General features: G+C 45.0%; 1 protein-coding gene across 1 annotated transcript in view; it reads right to left on the bottom strand.

The window, feature by feature from the left end:
• Window positions 1-2,253: 2,253 nt before the first annotated feature.
• Window positions 2,254-25,282, bottom strand: part of REC8 (REC8 meiotic recombination protein) — a 115,318-nt gene continuing 92,289 nt past the window's right edge. The window contains exons 13-20 of the mRNA XM_088470254.1: window positions 14,436-14,591; window positions 11,993-12,059; window positions 11,756-11,862; window positions 11,610-11,658; window positions 10,947-11,013; window positions 2,734-2,841; window positions 2,539-2,645; window positions 2,254-2,345 (exon numbers count right to left, since the gene is read on the bottom strand). Coding sequence (XP_088326380.1) covers window positions 2,254-2,345; window positions 2,539-2,645; window positions 2,734-2,841; window positions 10,947-11,013; window positions 11,610-11,658; window positions 11,756-11,862; window positions 11,993-12,059; window positions 14,436-14,591 — 753 coding nt within the window. The remainder of the gene's footprint in view (window positions 2,346-2,538; window positions 2,646-2,733; window positions 2,842-10,946; window positions 11,014-11,609; window positions 11,659-11,755; window positions 11,863-11,992; window positions 12,060-14,435; window positions 14,592-25,282) is intronic.

Genomic DNA, 25,282 nt, shown 5'->3' with positions numbered 1-25,282 from the left:
TTTCATTCCAACCAATCTACTAGTTGGCTGGTTGGACAGATAATCTTTAGATGTGTTGCCAGCTTAAGGCTGTCCTGGCTACTGATGTTCAGCTGTAGTCCCTATGCACAGATAGAATAGGCGCCAATAGCCACAGATCAGTGGCAAAACTAGCAACCCTGAGGCACAAATAAAATTTGAAATAAAACAAAAAACATGACACCTTGAGAAAGAAGTACTTATACTTTGAAACGGGTCGGTGGGAGTGACAAGGATGCCAGCGCCAGATGACCTGGATGCCCTTTGTGATTTCTGAGAATGAACTTCCCATCCCGTGTCTTTGTTTGGAGGGACTGACTTACTGAGTTACACTGGTGTGTACAGACATCTGTCAAAGTCTAACTACAGATGTGTTTATTGGACACTGAAGGTATTGGGGCCCCACACAGTGTTATTTGGGGATCTGCATTAGGTCATCAGCAGTGTTGACATTTTTTAATATATGAGCTGCTATTATTGACATTCATTTACTTTTTCTTCTTTCCATCCAGGTTGTCTGTCATACTGTTATTGTTAAGGTAATTGGAGCACCTTTTTTGACCAGAAGCATATTTCTTCATTGGTATAATATAGGGGTGTTAGGTGACACCAGGTCAGCCTATTTAATCTACTACTATCTATAATTAAAAAAAACCTTTATTCCAAAGTATAAGCAAAATTGGCAGGTGGCTCTGGGTAAGACTAGAACAAAACTGGACCACCATCAGAGAATTCCAAAAGCATCCATGAAATAAATACAATTTTTATGTCCCCACACATTCATGATTAATATAAGCCATAAATGTGGAAAAAGTGGTTCTAACATGGTGCCCTCACTCTACACAACTCGTTCCATGATCTGAGGCAAGCTGAGATGCACAGCACTACCAAAGGGGATTTTGTTAATTTGTGCCTCAGAAGTGAAACCATTTTTCTGTAAAGCGTAAATTAAAAAAATATATATTTTGTGGAACAATGTAATTAGATATGTTCAGCTAAAAAATATATATTCTTATTGTGCTGGTTTGTAATGATTCATGACTTGACCCTGTTGTCAACCATTGAACTGATATACAATAATTATTACATATCTTTTTTTTAATATATATATATATATATATATATATATATATATATATATATTGAATACGGTGTTTCAATAAAAATAAAAAAATTGAAAAAAAATATATCTATATATTTTCTTTACACCTAATGTCATGATTATGGCTTAATCAAGAATTAAGAAAAGAAAATATTAATGTGGGTCAGATAGCTCGCAAACATATTAATTGTTTTTAACATGTAAAGTCATGTGTAAATAAACAATGGGTGAATGAATGCTGAATCTAAATCTAAAAGCCTGTTCCCTATGTTTTGTGGCCCAGGCCATTTGCATTCTCGTGCCAACTATAGCTACCAGCTGTAAAGGGAGGATATGTTAAATGAGTTTTCACGAGTACTCTGTATAATCAAATTATTTCATATACCTAGTTATGGGAAAATTGTATTTAGGTAATTGAATATAATAATAGAACTCTATTACTCTAAGAGTGAGATCCTAATTATAGAATTCCTGACTAAATGTGTTTCAGAATAACAGAACAGTAAAAGTATAACACAAATTTATTTTATTGAGGGTGACACAAAAGTGATAGAGTTGAGTCAGTTTATAAAGCCAAACTGTGAGCATTTGTTTGTCCATTCCTTTTAGCCTTACTGAGGTGGCAGATCTACGCATGTAAAAAAAACAGTTTTGCTCTTTATATTTCTAAATGTTTATCACCAATTTTATCCCATAAGAATTGTGACATTTTCAATAATAATAAACTCCATGTAGTAATGTTCTGTTGTTGTATTATTAAATAATGAGCCATATCATTGTTTGTTACAGTATCTCTAATTAATTTAGGTTGTGACTATAATATTACAGAGGTCATGGAGTAAGTGAAGACTTCTTTAGAGTTTATAACTATCATCCCCAAATCGTCCCCTCTTTCTAGCCTATTTCTAACTTAACTATTAGATATTTCTCTTTACTTAAAATTGTGATTTCTTGGTAATTTTACCCAATCTTTTGACTTAAGTACAAAACCTTGTATAATTTTGACAGAAAATGAACTGTGTTTGCAGAAGCGTTAAGAATTGCCACATAAGTTAATTTATTAAAAAATTAAATATTCATTTGTATCAACTCATTTTAGATAAAAACTATATGAAACAGAATAAGAGGTATCCTCAGTCCTGTGAGTAGTGCTTTCCAGGAGTGATGAGTATAGGCCCATACGGCTCAGTCTGCTCCAGGTGTATAACTTGCTGTGTGCAGAGCACTGTGGACACAAAACTGTGTACTTAGCACCAGAAACTCAAAGTACATTTATAGCAGTCAATAGAAGTTTAGAGGACAAACTAGACTGTTATTGGCATCACAAGCTTAACAAACACTAATGGAAATGACATGATAATACTTAATGAATTGAATATTGCAATTTGCAATAATCAAAAGTAATACAAGACACTCACCAAGACAGCTATAGAAGAACCTGGAGACCAACAAGCGAGAAAAAGAATGGGGCGTGAGACTGTGAAACTCAGCATGTCCACAACTGTCAATCTCAGAATCCAAATTCCTAAAGTGAGAGCAGAAAGAGCAAATGAGACCACGGAAAGCGCAAAGGTAAATTACATGAAGACAGAGACATGGACACTATACGACACCTTTGTACATCACTCAGTATTATCTCATCCTTTTCAGGCATCTCCACAGTGAGCTCTGGCATCTCGGAGACCATTGGTAGTACTCTGTCATCCTGGATGGAGACCGCTCTGAAAGACAGCAAGGATTTTCTATGTGACAACAAGGAAGGTTCCCTTTGGTAGCCGCCTTAAATTGACACAAACAATGCCATTAAAACTTCTTCCAAAATAAGATTTCTACTCCAGGATCCTTAGGGATCCACAGGGATACCTTGGGGTATTGGCATGGGCTTGTCCATGGGCACCACACAGTTAAAGCTGTCATCCCAGAATGCACTGGGCCCCCTCCTATACCCCGCCCCCAGGCCAAGGCCCCTCAGTTTCAGTTGGTGCCCGGCCAGACTTGGGTCACTGCACATGAAGAGCTGGAAAGAACTTTGAGTGGCAGCATGGACAGTCCAGCGGAAGTCCGTGCTGCCGCTCCGACGCCGACCACCGGTAGCGATCCGGGGAACTCGGCGGGCTCTTGGGGTTCCAGCTAGTGGAACCCCCGGGGGTCTAGGACTGTGGCCGGATTTACAGGGTACAGCAGCAGGTAAGCAGCAGCGTCTGTGGATAGGCGCCCGCTGTCACACAGTCCAGTGCCCCCAGGGCTCCCTGGGGACGGCACGACAGTGGAGACAGGTACTGATCCTGCGCTCACACTAGGCCACCAGGGATACGGGGCTGGAGCATTATGGAAGTGCTCCAGCATCCCGGGGGTTAACAGCGTGCCAAGGGAGGGCGCCTTCCCTGGTCAAGCACAGGAGGCCCCACCCCGCCCCCCGCTGCTCTCAGCACCTTTTCCTCAGAGATTTGGCAGGCTGAGGCAGAGTTCTCCCCCGGACCCGCCTCTCTTGCTCTCTCTGGCGGCCAACTTGGAATGCGCAGTAAGCTGGTATGAAGCCAGGGTCCCCCGTTGCATACCTTTCCTCCATTGTCAAGGTCAGCGTATGTAGCGCTACCACTGCCAGGCTGTAGGTCTGTGTAAGTGATAAAGCAATTAGTGCAGGAATTTATGCATTGTATGTGACTTTTATGCTATCCCTAGTACTTCTTCTTGTTCAGCCCTCTCGGTACCAGTACTGTCAGGGTGGGAATTTACCTTAGTTTAAAGTGTTTATTACTGTGGGAAAATCACATACCACTATGTCCATTGAGGATTCTGTGTCTAGGGGTGCACCTCTCATGTTTTCCTGCTCTAGGTGTAGAGCGGGTGTGGGTGAGGGGATGATACTTCAGGATGATATATGTGCTACATGTCTGTCCCTTCCTGGTACCTCTGCTGTACCCAGCGGGAACCCCCATGGGCTTCCTTTGCACAAGCCTTGAATATCCTTGTGAATAGGTTAACAGCCCCCCCTGTGTTTCCCCAATTAGGGTTCGCACAGCAGGTGGTTGTCCCTCCCCCCGTATTAGGGGATCCGAGACAGGTGGCAGTGTCCCCCTCAGCAGGTTCTTCCTCTGGTGGAACCTGTTTGGGCGCACTCTGTGCCTGCTACGGCGCAGAATATTGCAGAGCAGGACCCAACACCTGCTAAAAGACCGCTACTGTCATTTCCATCTACACAAATAGATGATGGTGTCGGGTCGTCTGATGATGGCGAGATTTTGGATTTATCGGACACTGATGCTCCTCAATTAGTGGCGGAGGTTAAGTCCAAAATATATATTCCAGGTCTCATACGGGCGGTCTGTACGGCCATGGTGATTACTGACGACAACCTACCTGCAGCGTCTGCACATGCTTATTTTAAGGACGTTAGGGGTGCAGCAGCAGTTCTTCCCCAATCGGGTCAGCTAGTGGATCACTTGGAGGAGGCGTGGAGATCTCCAGGTAAGATTTTTCAGCCTCAACAACGTTTGGCACGTGCATACCCCTTCGCAGAGGATTATTTCAGTAAATGGGAATCTCCCCCTCAGGTGGATTCTCATGTTACGTGCTTAGTAAAGAGCGCGACTCTACCTATGCCGTCAATATCTTTGCTGACAGACGCTACAGACCGTAAGGTAGAACTGTACCTTAAATCCATCTATTCCCTCGCTGGAGGAGCATCCAGGCCAACTATGGCAGTCTGCTGGGTGGCCCAGGCTATGTAAAGATGGGCAGATGCATTGGAAGCATAATTTGCTGCGGAAGTTACCAGAGAACAGGTTGTGTTAGTGGGTAATCTCCGGGATTCTGCTACGTATTAACAAAGCGGCCTTGGATCTTAGTCTTCTGACTTCTAGGATTTCCGCCGCGACTGTGTCCGCTCGCCGCTCCTTGTAGTTACGTTCTTGGAGAGCGGATGCTGAATCCAAAAAGGGTTTGGAAGGATTACCTTATAATGATCAGGTACTGTTCGGGCCTGCTTTGGACAAAATTGTGGACACTCTGGCGGCAGCCAAATCAGCATGTCTGCCTTCGGCCCAGACTCCATCAGGGTCTAAGAACCCGTCCTTTCGTCCCTATCGCCCACAGGGCAAATTTAAGGTGCAGTCCTTCCCGAGACTTTCTGACCCCATAAAGACCGCTACGCCCAAGAAACAGGCTTGGAGTACAAGACGTCTGGGGCCGGTGGACATCAGAGGAATCGCTCCTGCTGATCAATATATTGAAGCTTCGGGCAGTGTTCAGAGCGCTGCAACAAGCAAGACTTTTCCTGCAGGGAAAACCCGTGCAGGTTCAGTGAGACAACGTCACCATGGTGGCTTACCTAAACCGTCAAGGAGGAACTCGAAGTCAAGCGGCTTTAAGGGAGGTATCCCACATTCTGACTTGGGCGGAAGACAATCTCCCAGCCATTTCGGCTGTGTTCAGTCTGGAAGTACTCAACTAGGAAGTGGACTTCCTTAGCCGTCACGATGTACATCCGGGGGATTGATCTCTTCACCAGGAGGTGTTTCAACTTCTGGTAGACAAGTGGGCTCTTCCCGAAATAGTCCTAATGGCCTTCAGACTCTACCGCAAGTTGTGGGGGTACAGATCCTGAACAAGAGGCGCAGGGGATCTCCTGTTGGACGCTCTGTTAGTACAGTGGACCTTCCGGTTCGCCTACCTGTTTCCTCCGTTCTCCCTTCTGTCTCGAGTACTTCGAAAGTTTAAACAGGAAGGAGGCAAGATCCTGCTGGTGTCGCCTGCGTGGCCCAGACGGAATTGGTACTCAAATCTTCAGTGTCTGTCCATCAACACTCCATTGCTGTTGCCTCAACGCCCGGACCTGTTGTCTCAAGGTCCTTGCGTCTACCCGGACTTGAGTCATCTGTCTTTGACTGCGTGGCTCTTGAGACTTCCCTCTTGAGGTCTAAGGGTTTCTCCAGATCTGTGGTGAATACCATGCTGCGAGCTCGGAAACCTGCTTCGGCTAGAATTTACCACAGGGTGTGACATACTTATTTTGAGTGGTGTCGCCCTAGAGGGTACAATCCTCAGGGGTTTCGGCTATCCAGAATGCTGGCTTTCCTACAGCCGGGCTTAGATCTAGGTCTACGCCTCGCCTCACTGAAGGTGCATGTCTGCTGTCTGTTTTGGTTTCAGCGTAGGATTGCTACGCTGCCTGATATCCGTACCTTTATGCAGGGTGTCCTTTGCATCCAGCCTCCCTTTGTCCCTCCGGTGGCTCCTTGGGATCTGGCTGTGGTTCTGAGGGCGCTCCAAGGTCCTCCATTCGAACCTTTGAGTTTGGTGGATTTGAAATGGCTTACGACAAAGACAGTGTTCCTTCTGGCTATGGCTATTGCTTCGGCCAGAAGAGTGTCGGATCTGAGGGCTCTCTCCTATCGCCTCCCCTTTCTGATTTTTCCCTCAGACCGGGCAGTTCTTCGGACCCGCCCTGGATTCCTTCCTAAAATGGTGTCTGGTTCCCATATTAATGAGGAAATTGTGGTCCCAGCATTTAATTGCTCGGATCTCTTGACCGGTGAGGCCTCGTTGGATGTGGTACGGGCGCTGCGGATTTATTTGGACCGTACCACTTCTTTATGAAAATCGGATTCTTTGTTTGTCCTGTAGGGCTTTCAAAGGAGGGGTTGGCCTGCCAATAAGCAGACCTTGGCACGGTGGATTTGCCTGGCGATCTCTGAGGCTTACACTCAAGAGGGTCTTCCAGTGCCACCCTCTGTGAAGGCGCATTCTACGAGGTCTGTGGGTCCTTTGTGGGCAGCTCGCCGTGGCACCTCGGCTGTTCAGCTTTGCGGCCACGTTGTCCTCTGTCCATACTTTTGTCAGGCATTACGCCTTTGACACATTTGCCAAGTTATCCCTGTGGATCCCTAAGGAGAAGAGAGATATGGTAAGAACTTACCTTTGTTATCTCAGTTTCTACGAAGTCCTTAGGGTCCACAGGACGCCCACCCTGACGCCCTGTGCTTCTGTAGGGTGAGATTCTGGTTGCCAGTTTCTGTCTCCTTTTCTGTGAGAATGTGATTCCTGTGTGTTCCAGACTTCCTTCCTATTTTTTCCTCTCCTCCGGCCTATGGCTTGCTACTAAAACTGAGGTGCCTTGGCCTGGGGGCGGGGCATAGGAGGGGGCCCAGTGCATCCTGGGATGACAGCTTTAACTGTGTGGTGGCCATGGACAAGCACATGCCAATACCGGGAAATGGTCCCGATATGCCTGCGTTTTTCTAGCCATCCCGCTACCCCCAAAGGCTGACTACCTGTCACTCACCTTGTGAATAAATCCTCTCTGCGACCGTTGTCGCTAACCAATCAATGCATGTGCACAGTGTTGCTTTGGCGCATGTGCAGTAGCAAAAAAGTGCCCACTGCGTCCAACATCGGGGCCACCTTTGAATCAGAGCTACAATCTCTATATGTGAATTAGAGTATTGATATTGGAAACTTGCCCATTTAGAAATTATTACTTGAAGGCCTAAATTTGCAAATTTGGAGTTAATGGAATGTTAACAAGTCCCTAAGATAGTGATGCTCAAATGTTAATTTGTTTACCTATCACCAAGGGGCCTCAAAGCCAGCTGTCCTCCTGTCCCTGCCGTTCCATTTCCAGAAAAGCTTTGTGTATCTGACAATTGGCCGGATGGACTATCAAATGTACTGTGTCAGGGCTATTTCCCCTCAGAGGGTGTGACAATCAGTGGCGTAACTTGGAGGGGGGGTGTTGAGCGGGGCTTGTGCCCTGGGCGTCATCGGACGGGGCGCTACCGACCGCGGTCCAGGACACGGGTGGTCAGTGTAGTGCACTACACAGTAACATTCACACCCACCGGCTAGTACACTTGTACTACCCGGTGGCAGTGTGTTTGTTTTGGCAGCCAGCCACTGAGAGTCAGACAGACTCTCATTGACTGCTGCGCCCACTGCCAGAGCCGGGCTGGAGCTCACTCATGATCCCCATCTTCCGACTGCTGCAGTGGGTGATGGGAGAGAATAATGCAGGGCAGGCCAGCCCATGAGGGCGGAGGAGCGGACGACAACTGCGGGTGCAGGAGTGGGGATTCAGTTAAGTGTTTTTTTTCTTAACGTGTTTGTCTTTGTCTGCCAGACTGGGGGGAGGGGGGGGCTTCTACTGGGGGCACTGCATAGGGGGGGACCACTACTGGGGGCACTGCATAGGGGGGGACCACTACTGGGGGCACTGCATAGGGAGGACCACTACTGGGGGCACTGCATAGGGAGGACCACTACTGGGGGCACTGCGTAAGAGGGGGACTACTACTCGGGACACTGCATAGGAGGAGGACTGCTACTGTGGGTACTTTATAAGGGTGCATCACTGGGGGCACTGTATAAGGGTGCACTACTGGGGGCTCTACTCCAGGGGGCACTGCTACTGGGGACACTGCATAAGGGGCACTATTACAGTGGTCATTGCATGAGGGGCACTACTACTTGGGGCATTAAGGTGCATATGGAATGGGAAGGAATGTTCCCAGAGTGACAAGAAACGGTGGTGTGTCATGTTGCAATGCCCCCATTGCAGTGGCCACACCCCTTGTTGCATGTGGCCACGTCCACTTTTTCGGCGCGCGCACCTACTTGAGGGGGCTGGGGGTTTTAGGCTCTGTTTTTTAACTTGCCCTGGGCTCCAAATACCCTAGTTACGCCATTGGTGACAATAGTCCAATATTATAGAATTTGGAAAAATTGGTTATCCAGTCACATTCCAAAACTAGAACTGCATAAAGTGTAATAATTCTAACCATCTGCCATGCAGGGAACATTCAGGGCCTGAGTCTGAGTAGCACACAAAGCAGCCACCTGCACCATGCTGGGTGCGAAAGATCTGTCAAAAACTGGCAACCCTTAACTATACGCGCACCTTAGAATAGCATTGAACACTGGCTACATGCCCACAACATTCACACATGGCGGATCTCTTGTGTGCATCCGCAATGTTATTGCCCAGAAATGCCTATTGAACAGATGGAGAGAGTCAGCCTGAGATAAGCAAAAATTTGCAAATTCGCCACAGTGAGCAACTCAGAATTAGGCCCATAGTAATGATGTATTTTCTGGAATAAAGTTGATTAAAGGAAAATGTGCAGGAGGTTATGCCTGATGTATTGGTGTAAGGAGTTATGTCTGTGTGGATGTCCACCACACATAGGAGATAATTATGCCCTCATCCCCCCCCCCACATACGCACACAAACATTAACAGCTTCACTGCCTCCCTGAATACCTGCCCAGGGCTGTAGTGAGGTAAGGGAGAGGATGACGTTAGACCTGGCCCCCCCATTGGGCTCCTCCATGAAGCCCGGGTATCTCTCCCCCCCTCCCCTTTCAACGTCACTGTGCCCAGCAAGGGAAAAAATTTTCATAGATGTTGATAGATTTAAATGGCAACAGAAATAAATAATAAATCAGGCTTTCTTAGCATTTATTTCTATATTCATTCTAAATCTATTGGTCATAACCGCCACTTTGGCAACCCGCTGGTTAATAAATATACACCTATAATTCTAGTCTCTGAGGATAAATAGACCATTTATGCTACTTGTAAGTTAGCAGTAAGGCTGTGATAATAATTTAATTTTTTTTTATCTCTTTATTTTTCAAAAGGTAGATAACAAATAAAGAAAAAAAGATAACAATAACTTACAGCCATAGAAAAGAAAAACATTGAAAAAACATCAAACTACCTTGTCTGGAATTTGGTCTGAGAAAATTAGGTATAAAAATCAATAATATCTAATAAATACAATATTGAATATAGAATAAAAGAAAATAGATGAGAGGGAAAGAAGAGAAAAAAAAAAGGGGGGGGGAGGAGAGAGGATACCAAGCAGCAATATTAATAAAATAACAATAAAAAAACAAATAACAAGAACAGATTCAAAAGTACAAAATGAGGGTCAAACTAGACCTGGAAGGGTCCTATTAAAATGAAAGTACCAGGGGGCCCATACTTCATGAAATTTTGGCATTTTGTCATGGAGAAGAGCAGTGATATATTCCATGGAAGCAGTGGTACCATATTCTATTGAGTAATGCAGGAATGGGGGGTGAATACGTTTTTTTCCAGTTAGTCGCAATCAAAATTTTAGCAGCGTTAAATACATGACCACATAGTCTGTTATAAGGTATAGAAGTGTGATAATTATTAATGGTGTAGATAATAATTAAGGCTAACAGGTCTCAGTGGCAGGACGTGATGAGTTATGGCAAGACTACTAGTTTACAGTGTAATACTATGACTTGGGTATTGCTTGTCTAAGTAATTGATAGCGTATTGGAAAGTCATCAAGTTAATAAGCCCCCTACAGTCAGGACTCAGGAGATCTGGGTGGTGTGTGGATCATACTTCCTGACAAAGGGTTGGCAGCAGAGAAATACATTTTTATTTATCTCCCGTCACAGTCATGTTATAATACAAGCCTGTCTCCAACTTCCAGACTTCCACTGTATTTCAGTGACATTTATATCTGAGCTGATAATAAAAAACTAAAACCTATTTAAGCTTCACATGGGCCAGAGCAGATGCTGCATGTTATTTGCAGTAAGGTACAGAGTTTCCTATTTTATGGCACATGAGTTCATACAGCGATATGATTAATGAAAAGGAAAACTGGATGTTATCTGGGCCCTGTCATGGGATTGTTTTATTTTTTTTTCATATTTATAATATCAAGTTCACTTTTCTTAATGAGCTTGCTGAACTACATGTGAGCAGCGAAAGGCTTTGTGCTACGTCCACCAGTCAGTGAACTGGAGAATTATGTTACCTTTTAAACCTAACAGGTTTCACTCACCTTCTCTCTTCAGGTGTAAACAAAATGGGCCGAGACCGCTCCTCTTCAGACACTTCCAAAGAGACTTCTAAAATGCCGAAAAAAGTAATTGAAGGCCTTAGTATGTATGTGTGTGTATGAACATGTACATAAGTTGTGAATCTCGCTAAAGGTGGGTACACACTAGACAATGTGCTCACGATGCCCCTTGAACTCTCCCCGGCACTCCAGGACACGATATGGTGCTTAAAAGTGTCCAATCTGACCAATGATCTATCATGCGTCCTTAATGATTTCCAGTGCAGATTGGCAGATCTTGCCTGCTATAGACAAGATCTGAAGATACGACGGACGACCCACGGGTACGCGCACTGCCATCATTATCGTGAGTGGACATGCACAATTTGCACATATTTTACACCGTCATTCCAATGCGTCAAAATCAGGCAAATCGTGTAAAATATCATCTAGTGCGTAGGCACTTTAAGGCAACCACAACCCCAATCCATACCAGCTGATTATGTGTAGCAGTGGGCAGCAGTCAGTGCCAAAGCATTTCTTAGCCAACATACCTCCCAACAGGGTAGGAGAGAAATAGGAAAACACCCTTCCCCTCCCACAGTGTTACATGTGAGACCTCTCAGAAGTTTCCACAGCCGGTGAAAGGCAGAAATGAAAGCCCACCTGAGGACAGCAGTAGACTGACAGCAGACTCTGTGGCTGCGCGTACCATCTGATGAAGAACACATGATATATTTCAGCATCCCTAGTCTTCTCCTACTAGCAACTTATAATGACTGTTTTGTCCCTGTGTTGGTGCCAGCTCTCACCTCCATCTCACTCATGGATTCCTCCTCCCTTTCCTGTATATATTGCCGGGGCTCCAGCAAAGCACACCTAGTCCACAGTGCAGTCAACTCTGGGGACATGAACTGTTCTAATACAGAAGAGTAAAAAAGAAGTGCTACATATAGTATTGCCATTTTAATGCAATAGTATGTGGCATAAAATATATACACAATAACCAAACGCATTAAGTGGAAACAATGATAACTTACTGTACTCACCATAGGTTGGAGACGTAAAGAGAGAGGCTGAGGTTCTAGGCTTCATGTGCTGCAGTGTCACAGGGACCTAAACCATCAGATTGAAGTAATTCACTATTCAGCTAATGTTTCTTTGGGTAAAGCAGCAGCTGCATTATATAACCTGTGTCACCAGTCCGGAAATAAATTTCTTGCCCCAAAGACCACATTTTCCATGCCATCCATACCCTCTTTGCCTAACCACCGTAACACTCCAAAAAATATATCAATTTAAATAACTTATTTTGTCAGTGCATGGTTAAAAGTTTATAGGCAAATAACACTGAATATGTAATGAAAAATAAATAATGTGCTATGTGATCTGAGTACAAACACTCCACTTCAGTTACCCCTGCCATGGGCCCATGTGGCCATTCCAAAAAAATATGCCTAGAGCAGTGGTTCTCAAACTCGGTCCTCAGGACCCCACACAGTTCACATTTTCCATTTCGCCTAGCAGGTGCACAGGTGTATTCATTACTACTGACACATTTTAAAATATCCACAGGAGGAGCAAATTATTTCACTTGTGATTCTGTGAGGAAACCTGGAAAACATGCATTGTTTGGGGTCCTGAGGACCAAGTTTGAGAACCTCTGGCCTAGAGTTGTCTATTAGTATATACACCAATCAGCCATAACATTAAAACCACCTGCCTAATATTGTGTAGATCTCCCTCATGCTGACAAAACAGCATTGGCCTGTCGAAGCATAGACTGCGCAAGACCTTTAAATCCTGTAAGTTATGAGGTGGGGTCTCTATGGCTCGGACTTGTTTAATTTCTACATATGCTCAATCGGATTGAGATCTGGGAAATTTGGAGTCAAGTCAACAACTTGAACTCTTTGTCATGTTCCTCAAACCATTTGTGAACAAATTTAGCAGTGTGGCAGGGCGCATTTTCCTGCTGAAAGAGGCCTCACGGAATACCATTGCCATGAAGAAGTGTACTTGGTCTGCCACAATGTTTAGGTAGGTGGTACCTGTCAAAGTAACATCCACATGAATGCCAGACCCAAGCTTTGCAAGCAAAACATTACCTAGAGCATCACATTGCATCCCCCAGCTTGCTTTGTTCCCATAGTGCATCCTGGACGGTGCAATCTCTTTCTCAGGTAAATGACGCACACGCACCCGGCCGGCCACATGCTGTAAAGCAAAATGTGATTCATCAGACCAGGCCAACTTCTTCCATTGTTCCATGGTCCAGTTCTGATGCTCATTTACCCATTGTAGGCACTTTCTGCGGTTGACAGGGGTAAGCACGGGCACTCTGACTGGTCGGCGGCTACACAGCCCCATACACAGCAAACTGTGATGCTCTGTGTTCTGACACCTTTCTATCATTAACTTTTTCAGCAATTTGTGCTACAGTAGCTCTTCTGCGGGGTTGGACCAGATGGGCTAGCCTTCACTCCCCATCAGCATCAATGAGCCTTGGGCGCCCATCACCCTGTCGCTGGATTGCTTGTCTTTCCTTGGACCACTTTTGGTAGGTACTAACCACTGCATACAAGGAACACTTTGCAAGATCTGCAATCTGGAGGTGCTCTGTCCCAGTCATTGCTCAGATCCTTCGCTTATCCATTTTTCTGCTTCCAACACATCAACTCCAAGAACTGAGTGTTCACTTGCTGCCTAATATATCCCACCTCTTGACAGGTGACAGTGTAACAAGATAATCAATGTTATTCACATCACCTGTAAGTGGTTTTAATGTTATGTCTGATCAGTGTATGTGTATTTGTTATGTGATTTGTGGAGTGTTCCTGCATGCATTGGGATTCTATATCCATGTATCCACTAGCAGATACTGGCACAACAGTACGATTACGATATCGTAATCATACCATCATTCCCCTTCCCCCTGCAGTGCCTACACTGAACAATTGATCGTTCAGTGTATGCACATCAGTCATCTCTGAACATGGGCAATCTGTCATTATCGGTAGATTGACCAGTATGTTCAGTAGATGATTGATGTTGGAAACGACCAGTCTGAGCGCGCATCGCTGGTCGCTTCCGACAGAGTAGTACACGATTACTGAGCGATTGCACGATTACGATGTCGTAATCGTGCAATCGCTCAGTAACATCACATAGTGGATACGCGGCTTTAATCATCATTTCGTTTTAGCACTGATGTGCCAATCACTGATGTGTGTACCTTAGTACATAGCGGTAGTTCAAAACCATTAAAATTTGGTGAAACATCTATCAACACACCTGTATGGCATAGTTTAGTACGGCACACCCCTGTTTATTGTGGTAAATAAGATATGACATGAAAATGGATTTGTACATTTAAAATCCAAGGCAATTCGTGGCACAATTAAATTTTCTACATAGCCCCTAAATATCTTTGTGACATATCCAATCTGGTGTTAAAAGGCAAATGTCTGAGACTGTTGTGTAATCACATACCGCTGTTTGGGTATATATATGCGGATCCTTTGTTTGCTGTTGCATAATTTTGCTTGCAATCTCTTTATCGCTGTCAATTATTAGACTGCTCCTTCTCACAGAATGCCTGCCAGCAGGGGGAGCTGCAGCCTCATCAGGCTCCTCCGCCAGCACCAACTGTTCAGTATAGAAAGGAAAATACAGCATGTATTAGAAAAGGGGGTAAATAAGCAGCACGGTATGGTCTTTATACAAAGCACAACTGCCCGTACTCTGCACTGATGGAGGAGTGGACAAGAAGCTGAGACTATTTACTAAAGTACAATTATTATGTAATATGTTAGCCAAATAAATGAATTGCTTTTAGAAATTATACACTTGCACTCTTAGTTTAGACATTTAGAAGATCACATCTGCATTTGTTAATACACGTGGCATTGTGAATGGCGTTTTCATACTGAATGTTCAATATCTCAGGTAAAGGTGTAGAAATTGGTATGGAAAATATAAACACAGAGTAATTATGTAACTATAAATCCTAGGGTAGGACAAATAACTGCACAATATCCAAATACTGCTACTATTCACACAAACCAATATGAAGAGAAAGCTCTCCAATAAGTAATGAAGCAATAAAAATAGCAAAATAAAAATACTTGCTGCATTAGTAAAAGAGAACACAGTACAAGAAAAGCAAAATAACAATTATTGGCGTAAAAGCATCTACATAAACTATCAGTAATTACAATATCTGTCACAGTAATAGACCTGACGTAATCAATGCCATAGAATTATAAAATCAAGCAATAATAAGTACCTGCCAATATAATGACCAATCCTTGGAGTAAGAGACCTGCCAGGTTAGGTCAGGGCCGAAACTAGGATATCTGTCACCCGGTGCAAGGCAGCAATTTTGTGCCCCCTCCCTTCCCGTACCTGGATTTTGTCCTTGCTCCTCCATAAGGCAGTGCACTAGTCAAACGTCCCTGGTATAGTGACTTACATTATTCCACACACAATAATGCCCATTACACATTATGCCACACACTATAATGCCTATTACCAAAGTGCCACTTGAATATATGCCCAACACCATTTTATGCCCCACAGTAAGGCTTCTAATTACTTTAAAATTACCTGCTCATTGTCAGGGGTTTTATGGTCATTACCAGGGGTTACATGCTCGTAGCCAGGGGGTTTCATGCTCGTTGCCAGGGGGTTTCATGCTTGTTGCTATGGGGTTTATGCTCATTGCCAGGGGATTTTATGCTTGTTGCCAGGGGGTTTCATGCTCATTGCCATGGGGGTTCATGCTCATTGCTATGGGGTTCATGCTGGTTGCCAGGGGTTACATGCTCGTTGCCATGGGGTTTCATGCTCGTTGCTATGGGGTTTATGCTGGTTGCCAGGGGTTACATGCTCATTGCCATGGGGTTTCAGGCTCGTTGCCATGGGATTTATACTTGTTGTCATGGGGTTACATGCTCATTGCCAGGGGGTTACATGCTCGTTGCCAGGGGGCTACATGCTCATTACCAGGGGTTACATGCTCGTTGCCAGGGGGTTTCATGGTTGTTGCGATAGGATTTATGCTCATTGCCAGGGGGTTTCATGCTCGTTGCCATGGGGTTCCATGCTCATTGCTATGGGGTTTATGCTCGTTGCCAGGGGGTTTCATGCTCGTTGCCATGGGGTTACATGCTCATTGCTATGGGGTTTATGCTGGTTGCCAGGGGTTACATGCTCGTTGCCATGGGGTTTTATGCTCGTTGCTATGGGGTTTATGCTGGTTGCCAGTGGTTACATGCTCATTGCCATGGGGTTTCATGCTCATTGCCATGGGGTTTATGCTCGTTGTCATGGGGTTACATGCTCGTTGCCAGGGGGTTTCATGGTCATTGCCAGGGGGTTTCATGCTCGTTGCTTTAGGGTTTATTGCTCGTTGCCAGGGGGTTTCACAGGAGAAGATGCAGCTTTCAGCATCTTCTCCCGACACTTGCGCTGGCCTGCAGACACTAGAGGTCCAGTAGGACCTCTAGTGTCTTTCTCCTCCTTGGTGGCGGCCATTTTTGGATGGCCGTTTTCAGCAGAGTCCATGCGGACGGCTAATTTGCATGGAATCTGCTGAAAATGGCCAACCAAAAATGGCCGCTGCCAAGGAGGAGACAGACACTAGAGGTCCAGTTAGGACCTCTAGCATCTGTCTCCTCCTTAGCGGTGGCCATTTTTGGATGGCCGTTTTCTGAATCTGCAGCCCCCAAGCCACCGTGAGTCAGTCCTTTTTCACCCCCTGCATTCTGGCACCCGGTGCACGTTCACCTCTAGCCCCCCCCCTAGTTGCGGCCCTGGTTAGGTTACCTTCTGTTTCTGTAAAGTTCTCCTATGAGTCTCCTCCCAGTCTGAACCAAAATTTCATTAAACTTTTTTTGCTACAGAGATGATTCTTCTGTTATACATAATCAAAGGATCCTCAGAAATGATGACGCCCAGGACAGATAGTAACAGCAGCCACCCACCAATGTATTTACCATCATGACCCAGAGTTCCCGCCCATCAAGTACCCATTCTTGACCATACATTCATGCTCTTTGTATCTAAATTAATAATCAGTAAAAATCCAGACTCTTATTTTGTTCTACTAGCAGCAGCATGTGACCAAACACTTATGTATATACTAGCACATTTAACCAAATTGAATAAAACTGTACAGATTATGGCAATCAAATGCAGCATGGAGCCCCGAGACAGGGCAACTTCTCCAGCCGAGGTGTCTATGATATGGGTTTAGAAAGTGATGCCTAGTGACAGGCAAGCTGCACAGGCTATATAGCTAGGGAGAGGGGCTGAAGAGAGTCTACAGTTCCAAACCCTGGCCAGGTACAGTAGGGGTGCTGTTGAGCAACCAGAGGGTGAGATCGCTATGGTGATGAAGTATAGGCAGAATTCTTATCCAAGCAGACGGTTGAACAGTGAGAGGATGCTTTCCCCCACCTCTGTTCCTCGTTAGGTACACCAAGGTTATTGGTAGATGTTTCTGGGACAAGATACGATTGTTATGCTGGGCATCCACTATACAATTATCTGTCAGATATCTGTCCAATCTGGCTGGTTCGAATGAAAACCTGGTAATGTATGGGAACAAATGACAATCGACCATTTGCTCACAAACACTGGAAAACAGACAAAAATGGTCGTTCAGACAAATTGGTGGAAATAACCAATTTGAACAATTGTTTTTTGGCCATTTTTCAGTGTTTAAAACCATACGATCGACTGTCATATGCTCCCATACATTACCAGGTTTTCATTCCAACCAGCCAGACAGATAATTGTATAGTGTATGCCCAGCATTAGTAATATAAAGCTGTCAAGTCAGCTTGACTTTAGCTTAGTTTTACTTTGCCGTTGCACGCTGCACAAAATAGTTTAACAAACCACCAGAGCAAAACTTATCTCTAGATCATAACTGAGGATTTCTTTGATGCCTCTGGATGTTATGAACAAAACTGGAAAAGTTTAAAACATGATTGTTCTTCAGGTTATTTACTCTATAATCTGACAGCTAATATTGTTTTTGGGGAATAAAGATACCTCTGTGAATTTTAGATGTTATAATACATCTAGCCGAATATATTTGTACTGGAATATGAGTATTTAAACAAATGTAATTAACATCCAATAATAATTATTCTAGGGCAGAAGTAAGTGCAACTTTAAAGTGCAGAACAAGCTTTATATTATTGTGCATGTGCATTAAAAGAGCATACTGTTCTTATAAGGTTGGAAGGTAGACTTGTACATATCCCTCAGTATAGTGTATAGAGAGGGAACCAGGGAGATAAGGGGAACAACTTCAGATTATGTTTAAAGAAATATTAGAATTATAAAAGTGTCTCCCGGGGGCGTGGCCTAGCTGTCCTTCAGAGAAGTCGCACTTTCATGGAGCTCTCCCTCCCTGAGCCATAAATAGGCACAAAAACCTCCGATTCCTGCCCTCTCTGTCCCCCATATTACCTCTTGCTCTCCCCCCTACCTCTGGTGACCGTTCAGCGATCTCCGCAGCACCATCAGCAGCCGCCACCCTGTGAGGCCTACTTCCCGCCCTACAGCCGCGGCCTAAATTTCCGGCCGGCGTGCCGCGACAGTCCGGCCGGCATCTCCACGCGGGCGTACTTGGACCGGACCTCCGTCCCAGCCTTGCATCCTTTGCCTCTCCCCCTGCCTCCGGAGACTGTCCCGCGTACCCCGCGGCTCCTTCACCCGCCGGCGATCATCTGGAACTGCAGCCGTAGACTAGGCTTCCGGCCAGCGTGCCGCGATAGCTCGGCTAACACCTCTATGTAGCTGTGCCTGCTCTGCACCACGCGATCCTGCCGCCCCTACCTTTCCTCTGCCGCAGGGAGACTGCCGCGCGGCTTCCTCAACCACCGACGACCATCAGGAGAGGCCTACCTCCTGCCCTGCAACCGCAGGCTAAGTTTACACTTGCAAGTGTGTGCACATGGCGCTCCCAGACTGGACCTCTCACCCCCACCTCCCCCTGCTGGATTCTGCCCTGCGGCTAATACAGCCTCATCAGCCACCGGGACTTGAACCGAGGTGCGGTGGCCGCAGACTGGACTCCCGGCCGGCGCGCCATTGATTATTGGCTGACACCTCTACACCCGCTGCCGACCGTGTCTCTCTCTACCCCACATCACCCAAGGTGAGCTATCCCCCAGCATCACCCGACCCCTGCAGCTGCTGCAGAACACTATCACAAGCCACAACTAGACCCTGGCTGAGTCGCCTACGGCCACCCAGTGAGCTGCATAACCACCGTGCCCACTTACCTGCATTCTCCACTTATCTTCTCCTTTACACTGAAAGTACCCAGATCTGCCATCATTTCTGGATCCTCCTTGTTCTCCCCCTGCACACCTGGGTTCATACATTTGATATACTTCCTGCTGGGACCATTGTGACTTTGGTGCTCTTGATCCCCCTGAAAGCAGACGCCATGGCTTAGATGTCTCCCTTCTAACTTCAATTTACCTGCCCCTCTTGATCCTGAGATATACCTGCGGAACACTGCCTTCTCCTCTCCCTCATACTTCTCATCCGCCCTCCACATCTTACCTCTAACATGCCTAGAGCTGGGAAGAAATCCTCTGGAGGTGACCTCCTTCCATACCTCTCTCAGCAGAAAACTTCATCTAAACCCAAACACAATAAGCCTGCATCCTCTCACAGACGCTCTGACTCTGACTCGGAAGATGATGACCTTGGACCCCTTACACGTCGAGACTTTCTTTCCCTCCTAAAGGAAATGAAAGATGTCAAAGCCTCTGTCCAAGCCCTTCACTCACTAAAAACTGATGTCGCGGAGAGAACCGATCAGCTGGAACATCGCATGGAAGAAGTAGTCTCATTCCAACAAACTATGGATACGAACTTCCGTCATATACGTCAGGATATCACTCAGTTACAAGAAGCGCAGGAAGATCAAGATAACAGAGCACGAAGAAATAACCTTAGAATCCGGGGAATCCCAGAGGAGGTTGATCCTGCCCATCTTGAATTCTATCTCAAAAAACTTTTTACACAGCTCTCCCCAGAGACCCCTGAAGATCATCTTCTTCTTGACCGAGCTCACCGTGCATTACGTCCCCGCCCACAAGATCAATCTCAACCTAGGGATGTAATTCTTAGGATGCACTATTTCACCGCCAAAGAAGCCATCATGAAAGAAGTCCGTAAACTTCTTACAGTAACCTACGACAACTCTACCTTACAAATTTTCCAAGACCTCTCTCCAATTACCTTGGCTAAACGCAAAGATTTCAGGCCCTTCACTACCATGCTTCGTCAAAAAGATATCAAATATCGTTGGAGATTTCCATTTCGTTTAATGGTCTGGCACCAAGGTAAACTACTCACAGCTAAATCGCTTTCTGAAGCTCAGCTCTTACTCTCTACTTTGGGCATCACCCCAGATGGAACTGTGGATGCGACCCTGTTTCCGTTACCACAGAGACCCCCCAGAGTGGATTCTCGTCAGCCTCCACGTTCTGAATGGGCAACCATCCTCGCTTCATCCTCACCATCAGCTATACCCTCTGGGACTTGATTAATTTCACCAGGTTTATTTACTGTTTTTCTATTTTTTATATTGGACCCATCGTGGTCTTGCTCCCTCTACTGAGGGATTATCCATGTTTTCTCTTTTTTTTTTCTTACAAAACCTAAGAAATCTTTATTATTCCGTAATCTGATATATCAGTTTGTTTCTATATCAAAATATATTTTTCTGTTGCATTACTGTTTTATTGATTATGCTACCGTTAATTAATATTTATTTATTTGACTTTATTTTTATCATTATCTCATTTGGTTGTTATCTTATATGTTTTTTTAATTTATTTTTCTACTTCCCCTTTCTTCTTCATACATCTGTTCCGCATACTTTGCATTAATGTTCAATATGTTTTTTATTATCTCAGGCCTTTCAAGAGGGGCCTTTTCCCATCCCACATACTTATGTTGACTTTCCCTTTTGTTCGGCCATGCCTCCCTAGGGTTTATAACCCTTTCGCTGACCTATGTGCTTTACTGTCACATAGTATCCCTTCCCACTGTCAGCACTATCGGTCCTGGCCTATTTTGCCAAGTGACCACTCACCCTACCCTTCCCTTTCAGTTTTTTCCTTGCCCCCATCCCTCTCTATCCACTGACCACATACTATTCTCTCTTATACACTACATTTCCATTCTCTCCTGTGTTTCTAATGCTCTCTTATTATGCTTTCTGCTTCTGGTTTCCCACCCATGGGTCTCTACGTCTTATCTTTTAATGTGAAGGGGCTCAATAGCCCCCAGAAGCGAGGAAAACTTTTTGCTTCTCTTAAACTACATCAAGGTGATTTAGTTTTTCTGCACGAAACTCATTTTCTGCATAATTCCCACCCAGAACTCCGTTCCAGGACATACTCTGATACATACCACGCCTGTGACCATACTAATAAAAAGCGTGGGGTCGCAATCCTTTTTGCTCGTCACCTCACCTTTGAACTTTCTGATTCATTTGCGGACAAAGAAGGCCGCTTTCTTGTCCTGGTGGGTAAGCTTAACCATAGACTGTGCACTCTAGTAAATGTTTATGCCCCTAACCAGGGTCAACATACGTTTTTTCCAAATTAGACTCTATTATTTCTAGGCTCCGTCAAGGTGAGCTTATTGTTGCTGGGGATTTCAACACAGTTTTGGATAATACCCTAGACCGTTCTGCTCCTGTGGCCGCATCTTCTCCCCCTTCAGACTCTCGACATTCACGATCTCTCCACAGCCTTATGCGATCTCAGCTTCTTTATGCTTCCTGGAGAATCAAAGAACCTTCTGCTCGCGAGTATACGTTCTATTCCCACCCACACAAATCATACTCCCGTATTGATATGGTCCTGCTCAGTCATGAATTCACCTTACATCTCCAGTCAGTTCAGGTTCACCCTCTCGTTTGGTCTGACCATGCTCCCATTTCCATCGATATCTCTGGTCTATTGCCCCATCCTCGTCCCATGACCTGGCGTTTTAATGATTCTCTACTTCATAATCCAGAAACAGTTTCTTCTATTAAATCTCATATTAAAGACTACTTTGATTTTAATGATCACCCAGATGTTTCTAGAGCTACTCTCTGGACAGCACATAAAGCAGTGCTACGGGGGCACCTGATCAGTATGGCATCACGAAAAAAAAAAGAATCCCTTACTCGGATCAATGAACTCTCTCTTCAATTACACACTTTGGAATCTCTGCACAAATCCACCCCCACTCCTGCTAACTTAGTTGCCCTCCAGGAGATCAGATCTAAACTTGATCTCCTTCTGAACAGGTGGCCAAGCGCCTTTGATGGCTTCGTCAGACTTTTTATGAAAAAGGTGACAAAGCAGATAAAATCCTTGCGGCTCGTCTTCACACGGCCAGAACCCACAAAAATATTATCTCTATGTGTAACTCTCATGGCCAACTGATTCATGATCCAGTAAGCATTCGAACTGCCTTCCAGTCTTATTACTCTAATCTCTACAACCTCACGGCCCCCTCAGATCCACCGCCAATTATCCCTACTTCCCGGTTAATCTCCGACTTTCTTGCCAAATCCCAATTACCACGTCTGTCCACTAGTGCTCTCGAACATCTTAATGCTGAGATCTCATCCGATGAAATTGAACAAGCCATACGTTCCCAAAAGTCCGGTAAATCCCCCGGCCCTGATGGGTTCACGGCAACATACTATAAGAAGTTCTTGGATCTACTTGCCCCCCACCTGCACATCCTCTTTAATAATGCATTTCGAGGTACCTATTTCCCCGCTGAAATGTTGGAAGCCAGAATCATTGTGATCCCTAAGGAAGGCAAAGATCCGCTTAATTGCGCCAGCTATTGACCTATCTCCCTCCTTAATTTAGATCTAAAGATATATGCTAAGATTCTGGCAAACCGACTGAATGCCCTCCTTCCCTTCCTGATCCACTATGACCAGGTTGGGTTTGTCCCAGGCCGTCAAGCTAGGGACAACACTAGATGGGCCATTGACCTTATTCATATAACAAACTCCAGGAGATCCCCTATTATCATGCTCTCTCTTGATGCTGAAAAAGCATTTGATAGGATCTCCTGGGGTTTCATGAGGGCCGCCCTTGAGGCATTTGGCTTCACGGGTGACTTTCTCACGGGAATATTAGCATTGTACTCAGCCCCTTCTGCCAAAGTTCTTATTAATGGTGTCCCCTCTAATTCATTCTCCATTACTAATGGTACCCGGCAGGGCTGCCCCCTATCCCCTCTCATATTTGCTCTCGTGATAGAACCACTTGCCTCCCAGATCAGATCTCACCCAGATGTATGGGGTGTGCAGGTGGGACGCACTCACTCCAAGTTTTCTCTCTTTGCGGAAGATATCTTGCTTTCCTTAACCCAACCACAGATTTCCCTTCCCAACCTTTTCACCGTTCTGCGATCCTATAGTGCTATCTCTAATTATAAAATTAATTACTCTAAATCAGAGGCCATGCTGCTCCACGTGCCTCCTCCAATTACTGAGACTCTCCAGGCTGCCTTTAAGTTCAAATGGCAACCCAAATGGATTCGATACTTGGGGATTTATCTCACATCTCGCTATGATCTTCTCTATCATGAGAACTTTCCACCTCTTTTTTCCAAAATGCAAGCTGATCTAAACTCTTGGAATCGTCTTATTAATTCCTGGCTGGGCAGGATCATATCGGTTAAAATGAACATCATACCCAAATGGCTTTATTTGTTCCAAACACTCCCTGTTGCTGTACCGGCCACCCTTCTCCGAGATATTCAGAAAGCTCTGGTCCATTTTATCTGGAACCACAGACCCCCACGAATATCGGCCAACGTTTTGAAGAGACCGGTAGATGCTGGTGGCAGAGGCCTTCCAGATATTAAACTCTATTACCTAGCCTCCCATTTCTCGTAAATTGTTACCTCTTTTTCGCCCCCAGGATCCACTTCCTGGTTAGACCTAGAAGCTGCCTATATTACCCTTCCTGACCTTACCTCCATTTGGGGCCTTTCCCCCTTGCAGCGCCCTGTCACTATTAAACAACTTCCTGCCCTTAAATTTAATATCTCCCTCTGGGACCGACATTCACTCAAATTGAATCTTACCTCCTCCATTTCTCCCCTAACTCCTATTTGGTTCAATCCCTTGTTTCCCCCTGGGTCTTCTGTTAAAAAAGCATACTTATGGTCCAAAGCGGGCTTTAAGTTTCCTATAGATTTCTCCACACAGGGCCACTGTTTGTCCCTACCAGAACTCCAAACACAATGTCCAGCCCAAATATTAAGCCCCTTTGAATTTTTTCAAATTAGTCATTTTCTGCGTTCTCTACCTTCTGCATCGGTACTCAGAGAACTTACGCCCTTTGAACGCCTTTGTAAATATTCTCCCCTTACCAAAGGCCTGATTTCACAACTTTACTCTATTTTTCTTGACATAACTTTTCCTTCCCCAAGATCTCATGAGGTTGCGTGGGAGACAGATTTAGGCCCTCCTCCAGAGGAAGAAAACTGGGAGGAAATCCGACTTAATATTGCTAAATGCTTCATCTCCACTAAAATTAAGGAAACCTCATACAAAATATACTACCGTTGGTATTATACCCCTGTACGACTCCATCAGATGTTTCCCTCCTCATCACCTGACTGTTGGCGAGGTTGCGGCCATAGAGGCACTATGTTACATATTTGGTGGACATGCCCAAATATTATCCCCTTCTGGGATTTGGTTACTGACCTTTTGAACTCTTTGTTGGAATCCCCAGTCACAAAGGATCCCTGGGTATTTTTGTTATGCTGCTCACCACCAAATCTTAACAGTTTCTCAAAGAAACTACTTATGCATGTTCTTTCGGCGGCCAAATCTCTGATAGCTCTTAATTGGAAAAATACCTCCCCACCGTCTCTTTCTGCGATTAAACGCCAGATTTGGCATATAGCTGCTATGGAAGAGATAACTTATTACCTCCATGATAGAGGACATATGTTTGCTCAAGTATGGGCTCCCTGGCTTTCTCTTGAGCATAGACATCTACACCCGTCTTTCTCTGGGAGGTGACGTGTATGGAGACCCATGGAGGGTAAGCACATTTTCTTCTTTAGTTTAAGCTGAAATTTTTTTTTATTCCACTTATTTTTGTGGTCATTTTCCCCTTCCCTTTCCTTCCCCAACCCTTTCCTCCCCCCCCAATGGTTTCTGACCTATGACTGTTGTCTCATATATAAGTACTTGTTTGTATTGATAATTTGGTTATCAATTTATTTCTGTTATTCACCATTAATAGACTGATATCTATTTT

This window comes from Taudactylus pleione, unplaced genomic scaffold (assembly GCF_031769625.1).
Source record: "Taudactylus pleione unplaced genomic scaffold, aTauple2 ptg000095l, whole genome shotgun sequence".
Taxonomy (NCBI): domain Eukaryota; kingdom Metazoa; phylum Chordata; class Amphibia; order Anura; family Myobatrachidae; genus Taudactylus; species Taudactylus pleione.
Note: the sequence above shows the minus strand (reverse complement) of the source record. Positions and strands in the feature narration are given on the sequence as shown.